The sequence below is a fragment of the Ixodes scapularis genome, unplaced genomic scaffold (assembly GCF_016920785.2).
Source record: "Ixodes scapularis isolate PalLabHiFi unplaced genomic scaffold, ASM1692078v2 PGA_scaffold0__279_contigs__length_252992795, whole genome shotgun sequence".
Taxonomy (NCBI): domain Eukaryota; kingdom Metazoa; phylum Arthropoda; class Arachnida; order Ixodida; family Ixodidae; genus Ixodes; species Ixodes scapularis.
Window position 1 is genome coordinate 29,501,006 of NW_024609835.1, and position 7,518 is coordinate 29,508,523.

The window sequence follows — 7,518 nt, forward strand, 5'->3', positions numbered from 1 at the left end:
GAACCTCTATCCTTGCGCAAAATCGTATAGTTTGGGGGCGTGATTTCACAGTCAAGAATGCTGTCTGATAGCCAAGTTTCTGTCATTGCTATAATATCAGGTTGGGTATTCAAAACAGCAGCTTCAAGTTTATCAGTTTTATTTACGATGCTTCGCGCGTTTAGGTTTAGTAATCGAAATTCATATGCACGGTTGACTTGAGTAGGGCTTGGTCACGTACTGGGATTCCGGGTTTCCTCAGATATGGGAACCTTATCGTTTATGGCCTCATTCCAAATGTATATTGTGCCATTTATCTTAATTTTGTCATAGGTAAGCGTGACCTTATCACCAGCAAGTTTATTTGATTTCAAGCTATCAAGTAATTTTTTTCTAATGCCCTGAATTCGCTTTGAGTAGTCTTCACTAATCGAGAGTCGTTCATTTTTCAATTTATTGCAGTTGCGTAAAATATTCAATTTATCTTTAAAGTTTACGAGTCGAAATATTACTGGACGGGTTTTGCCATGAGCTGGCCTCCCAAGGCGATGTATACGATCGATTCCATTAATCTTTACATTTAGTTTTCCACCAAGAATCTCTTTAGTTACTCTATCCTCAAGGGTGCTACTCTCTTCGTTAGGTAGTTCAGAAAGACCAAAAATAATTAGATTGTTTCTTCTGCTACGGTTCTCTAAATCATCAATTTTGTTCGAGAGTGATGTGATGGTGGCTTCGAGGCGGTTGGTCTTGTCGCAGTTTTTGTTCACAACGGACCTGAGTTCTTCAAGGCCTTCGAGGCGCGATTCTATTTTCTCTAGTCTCGATGTTGTCGCTGCCTGGCTCAGCTTAATTTCCTTAATGTCGACCGAGATATTAGTTAACATTTCCATCATCGCTGCCCTGTCAGGACCGGGATTGGTCTCTATATCTCCGCACAGCATGAGCAAATCAGCAAATCGTGCACGCATTTCACACAACAAGGCAAAACAGGTCCGTGGGCACGGCAGCAAAAAAAGACAAAGGTTGTTGCTACGGTAACAGAAAGGATAGCGTCTTCCTACCTGTGCAATGAACACGAAGGTGTTAACGACTGTCATCTTGGCGATGCCACCGTGCCCACAGTGGAGTGAAGATCGGGGGTGGTCTTTTTTACTTGGCAGCGCTGGCGCTGAGGTAGCCGATGTCGATGGCGATGTGAATCTTGAGAATTCCAGGTTTTCGTTGAAGGTCCACCGAAGAAAATTTCGGTCTGTATGAGTCGCTGTTTCCTTGTTATCAGCCGTGATGATGCGCTCAGCTCGATGAATCGCCGCCGGACAGCTTTTGACGGCGTCACCGGCCCAGTGCGGCGGCAGAAGCAGCAGTACCTGTGCAATGAACACGAAGGTGTTAACGACTGTCATCTTGGCGATGCCACCGTGCCCACCAAAGTCTGAAGTGACTTCCGGTCACTCCGTCTTTGCAAGCCCGTCAAGTTTGCTCATGTAACGCTAGAAAGCATAAAAGTTACAGGAACAACAAAGTTTGAGATTTAGCGAGACGAGGGCATTTGGTGGTACGATTTAGTGTCTAGAAGACAAGTTGTTTTACAAGAATATTAGAGAAATTTGAACGGACCTCGCGCTTCCTGTTTTATTGTTGTTGTTTTGTTGTTGTTTTTTTGTTGTTTTTTTTTTGTTTTTTGCGTTCCAAGCAGTGGGCTTTGTTTATCCTCTTTATGAACCGGAAGTTCAACGGAATGTCAAAGATTGGAACATAGTCTTGTGGTGTTTACAAAAAAAAAGAAAGGGTTTAGGAACCTTTTTGCAGTTTACAAACAAGAACCACTGTCTACGTACTAAGCGACTTCCAGACGCTTTGTCTTTGCAAGCCAGTGAAGGTTGTGTACGTCACCGGTGGTGGAAAGCATAAATGCTACACGGAAAACGAAGTTGGAGATTTAGTTAGAGCCTTCGGCTGTACGTTTTAACGTCTTGGAGGAGACAAGTTGGTTTAGAAGAATATTCGGAAATTTTGAACAGATCTCGCGCTTCTTGGTTCTTTTGACGTTCAGCTGGAGAATTGGTGCTTAAATGTTTCATTGACGTTTTAATCAGCGGTGTTAAGAGAGGGCTTTATTCATTATTTTAGTAAATCGGAAGCCCCTTCATGTTTGAAAAGTAGAGTAAGTTGCGTCGATGCACAACGCACGTGCTACGCGCAGTCCTTAGGAAGATCTAGAGCTACTAAATGAGCTGCGCTTAGAGTCTCGGAACTTCCTTCCGCGACGTTGTTGTGGGCGCCGCCATTTTTGTGCTTGTGCAGAAGAGACGGAACTACAGATCGTTGTGATTTAAAAGTGAGAATCCCTCAGGCATTAGGTTCGGTGTTAGGAAGCTCATGTAATATTGTCACGGGTGGTGACCAATAAACAAAAAATAAACAGGAATAAATAAAGGTTTAATGTGGCGAACTTGTGCCAAAAATAAAAGGGTACAAAAGATAATAACAGAGCGTCGCGGGCGTCGATGTCAGCGTAGCAGGAGAGTCGAACGCTGGGACGAAACTGACTTCTGCTTGCCGGGCGGAGCCGCTTTTGTACACGCGTTGGCTTCTGGAGCATTCGATGTAGAAGGTTCGACGCGTAGAACATTCTAACCTCGAATCAGCTAGACGGTTCTCGAATTCACCACAACATCCCATTACAGTGTAAACAAAAATGCGTACCCGCGGCCAGGAATCGAACCCTGGCCATTCGCGTGGGAGGCAAGCGCGATAACCGTTAGGCTACGGCCGCGCTGCCTACTTTGCGCGCGGAATTACTCCCCCCTTAAGAAGTGCATCGCCCCGATGCAACACAGAACAGAACAAAGCACATAAAAAGAACGGCAAACTAAAGAGTCATTTGAAACACATAAGATCCACAGTCGTATCGAGCGTAGTACGGCTTCAGGCGCACGACGTGGACGACTTCAGGTCGTGGTGGGCGGCGTGATGATGTTCTTGTTCCGTCGGGCATCACCTCGTAGTTCAGCTCGCCGAGGCGACGAAGTACCTTGTATGGTCCAAAGTACCGTTTCAGCAGTTTCTCACTGAGGCCGCGGCGACGGATGGGCGTCCACACCCACACCCTGTCTCCGGGCTGGAAGTGAACGTACCTGCGACGAAGGTTGTAGCGGCCCGCGTCTACACGTTGCTGGTCTTGATTCATGAGTCGGGCGAGCTGGCGGGCTTTTTCGGCGCGTTGAGCAACCGCCTGGACGTCGTCGCTCTCATTGTCAGATGGCTCATGGGGCAGCATTGCGTCCAGCATGGTCGTTACCTTCCGACCATGTACCAGCTGGAAAGGGGTGAATCCAGTAGTGTCTGAACCGCCGTACTGTAGGCGAACGTGACGTAGGGCAACACCTCGTCCCACGTCTTGTGCTCTACGTCGACGTACATAGAGATCATATCGGCGAGTGTCTTGATGAGTCGCTCGGTCAGCCCGTTGGTCTGCGGGTGGTATGCAGTGGTTCGACGGTGGCCGGTGCCACTGAGACGAAGGATCTCTTGCGTCAGCTGGGCCATGAACGAAGATCCACGGTCTGCACTCTAAGAAAAAAGGGAGGAGAAAGGTAGCAAAAGCGACTGTTCCTCCTTGTTGCGGACAAGTTGCCCAGAGAAGGGAGGAACGGCAGTTCAGATGAAAGGAGGAGGGCGAGTTCCTCCTTGTTCAGTTGGCGCAGGGGTAGAACATCGCGCTACTGACCAAGTGCAAATGGTCAACGGTTCGATCCCCAGAAAAAAAAATTTTTTTTTTTTTTTGTAAAGTTTTTTTTTTTTTTTTTTTTACCAAAACACACATAAACAAACCCAGACCGATGAAAGGAAAATTAAAGTCCTTATTATTCTCCGAGACGTTTTCCTCCTTCTCCAGGCAGACCGGAGAAAGCTTTCACCCCCCCCCCCCCCCCCCCCCCCCCATCTTCTTTCGGTTTCGTTTTTCGAGCACATCGCGCACTTTGTTTAATAAATTAATGTTGAGTTGATTGAGCTTCAGCGGCAGCGAAGGCCGCCTGTAATCCCGTCTTCTAGTCCAAACGTGCAGAACATTTCGGTTGCATTGACGTTTTTACCACTAATTTTATCAAACGAGCTAACGAAGCCGCTAGAAACAGCGAAGTTCTGGAGCAGTGCCAGCAGCGCTACATACACTGGGTAAGACGGACGGCCTTCTCGGCCGTCTCCAATTTGCGGGACACACGCGGAACTACAGCAGCGAAACCACGAGGAACTGTGTCGACGTTTTCGACGTTATGGAAATCGCGGGAACTGCGTCCAAGGAAGGCAAGTTTTCCTGCCGGCTGCCTGGGTGCCTTCCGTGCCGAGTGCCAACCGCCGTTCAACGTGATTCTTCTGCGTGTCAGCAACATCGGCAACGTGGTTCTGTATTTCTTCGTGTCAGCGACATCGTGATGGCAGTGTTGTGGGTTGTGAACAGAAGACTGGAATTATCGCCGATGTGACCGTGTGTTCGCGCATCAGTGGTGTAACAACAAGATGAGATGACGTAAACTGTCGGGCATTGATGCCGCTGGTCGGGCCGTTATCGGAGGGGCCGGGGTGTCGCAGGATGACATTCCGCTTTACATTAAAGAGTTTAAAACCACTTGAGGGATTAGGTGCAGTCGATCGACGTGTGGATAGTCATGTTGGAACGCTGGTCTGAACGGTAAGCTCCTATCGTGCAGTGGCCAATGTGACTGTCGGTCCCCGAGAGCGATTGCGCTCTGGGGAAAAGACAACACTACGAAAGTATGACGGAAAGTACGTATATTTATAATGGAAGTTTAGCATAAAAAAAAAAAAGACAGGCAAAATCGAAAAAAAAAAACAAAAACGCTATCCTTTATTTTACTGTTTAAATATATTACGGTTCCTGTAGAAACTGCCCTCTAATTGGCGCGCTGGGATGAGCGCTAGAAGTTTTCGAGCTCGCAACGGCGCAGCTCCGTACACTTAAAAGTTGTCGCAAGTCGCGGCTTTGACTGCATTCAAGTTGATCGAAAAGCGATTTCTGTGCCCGTGAAGCATCACTTCCAGCTGAGTGGATATCCGCTCCACTGAGATTAATTCAAGACGGCAATTGCAGCTTTGCGCGACCAGCACAAATAGGAAAACGAACACTATAATATAAATACTGGCTACGAAGGGCCATGCGGGAAAACAAACTCATGGCTTGGAACCACATTGGAGCGGCTCGATTTATTGGCTTTCAAATAATTATGGCATGATCGAGCGTCTTCTTTTTAATAAGAGATTCATCCCCTGAGCCATTAAAAATAGCCTCAGATGTATGACATTGCAGGAAAAAAATGAACATGTGCGGAATATTTGTTTTTGCTTAGGGAGTCACCGAAAAATTCCGTACGTTCAAAACGACCACTATAAAAGGCGGAAACGCAGGGCTCGGTAGTAGTGATCGGGGTAGTGTGCTGTTGTATTGATGTTTGTATGTGCGATGCCTGTGTATGCGTTCAATATATGTTGACCTGATGTTTGTAGTGTGCGCAACGTGTCTGTCTACATGTGTTAGAGATTCCGAAGAAGAGGAAACGCAATTGTGGCGTAAGGAAATACAAATATTTTTTTGTAAAACATGAATTGGGCGGTACCTAGCGCCACCTAGCCTAGCTACGTGCGATTACTCTGCTTGACCCTGCCACCTGGTGGCAAGCGATTTAACATCCTTTTACGCTACGCGGCTACGCCACTACGCCATAATTTCGTGTTACCGTGCTGAGATGAGCCAAGAGGTTGCTTCGGATTTGCTTTTTTTTGAGAGCGGCTTTTGGTTTTGCGGGCGAATGATTTTCACCTTTTCACTCCTCCGTGATGTGCGGTTGACGCAACGGTTGACGAAGGAATGGTGACTCGAGGATTAGCAAAGGTAGGTCATAAAGTGCGCGAACTGAGTGCCGGTTGTCTCCGTTGAACATCGCAGTGCTGACGATGAGAAGACTGAGTAACTGCATGCTTTCGAAACGTAAGTTTCTTTACCTGCAGGGGTAAGGAAACTTCGGATATAAATACAGTTCGCGGAAAGCTCGTGTTACGTTTTTATTTCCTGCTCCTCTCGCTTCGTGCAATAGACTTAGTGTTCTCGTTAAGCCTTACCGAGCTCGATTTGCTCGATTCGTGGCCGCCATAATGAGATGCAGTCGACGGAGGAACTTTTCCTCCCCTGCTTAAGGGACGAAAGTTTCTCCCTTTCTGAAGGAACATATGTTTCAAGAGCGTTCCTCCCTTTAGGGAGGACTATACTGACCCTTTTTTCTAAGAGTGTGTGATGAGGATTTCAGGGGCGCCGTGCCGGAGGACAATGGACTCAATGAAAAACTTGGCGACTTCAACAGCCGTGCCTGCTGGAAGGGCTTTCGTCTCGGCGTACCGTGTGAGATAATCGGTGGCGACGATAATCCAGCGGTTTCCCGACGTTGACGATGGGAAAGGGCCAAGTAAAACCATTCCGATGTGCTGGAACGGCATAGACGGGGGAGAAATCGGATGCAGAAGTCCTGACGGCTTCGTTGGCGCTTTCTTGCGTCGCTGACACTCGTGGCATGATCGAATGTATAGGTGAACGGTCTTCGGTAGCCTCGCCCAGTAGTACTTCTCTCGAATCCTGGCGAGCGTCCTGCTGTAGCCATGGTGTCCAGCCGTTGGGTCGTCATGGCATCCTTGGAATATTTCGTCTCGAAGGCTGGCGGGAACAACCAACAGCCATGCTGTGTTGTTGCTGACAAAGTTCTTGTACAGCACCCCTCGCCGCATGGAGAATGTATGCAGGATCCTTAAGAAAGTACGGGGAACCGAACTCGCTTGTCCCTCTAAGTGCTCGATGAGCGCTCGCAGTTCAGGGTCGTCTCGTTGGAGTGCTGTTATGTCGCTGACCTCCAAAGCGCCGAGGAAACACTCATCGCCGTCGTCTTCGATACAGGCAGGACCGGCCTCGACAGGACCTCTTGACAGGCAGTCGGCGTCATGGTGCTTCCGGCCGGACTTGTACACAACGGTCATGTCGAACTCCTGCAGTCGTATGCTCCACCGGGCGAGGCGTCCAGAGGGGTCTTTCAGATTCGCGAGCCAGCAGAGCGAGTGGTGGCCCGTGACCACGCGAAAAGGACTTCCATACAGATATGGGCAAAACTTTGTTATTGCCCAGATGACAGCAAGGCACTCCTTTTCCGTTGTAGAGTAGTTCCTCTCCGCCTTAGACTGCGTCCGACTCGCGTATGCGATGACTCGCTCTGCCCCGTCCTGCCTTTGAACAAGCACCCCGCCAAGTCCGGTGTTACTGGCGTCCGTGTTGATCTCTGTATCAGCGAACTGGTCGAAATGGCCAAGAATCGGGGGCGTCTGGAGTCTTCGTTTCAGCTCATCGAATGACCGCTGGTGTTCGTCTGTCCATTCGAACTTTACGGCGTCCTTCGTGAGGTGCGTCAGCGGTGCGGACAGCTTGGCGAAGTCCCGAACAAATCGTCTGTAGTAGGCACAAAGTCCGAGGAATCTTCT

At 48.6% G+C, this 7,518-nt stretch overlaps 1 protein-coding gene across 1 annotated transcript; it reads right to left on the reverse strand.

Moving 5' to 3' along the window:
- Positions 1 to 212: 212 nt before the first annotated feature.
- On the reverse strand, positions 213 to 1,400 carry LOC121836657. Its single transcript, XM_042291617.1, has one exon. The coding sequence runs from the start codon at positions 1,383 to 1,385 to the stop codon at positions 213 to 215; it is 1,173 nt and encodes a 390-aa protein (XP_042147551.1). The 5' UTR covers positions 1,386 to 1,400.
- Positions 1,401 to 7,518: the final 6,118 nt, after the last annotated feature.

Excerpts from the sequence above, each read along its gene's own strand:
- LOC121836657 (XM_042291617.1), bottom strand. The coding sequence starts at position 1,385 with ATGACAGTCGTTAACACCTTCGTGTTCATTGCACAGGTACTGCTGCTT.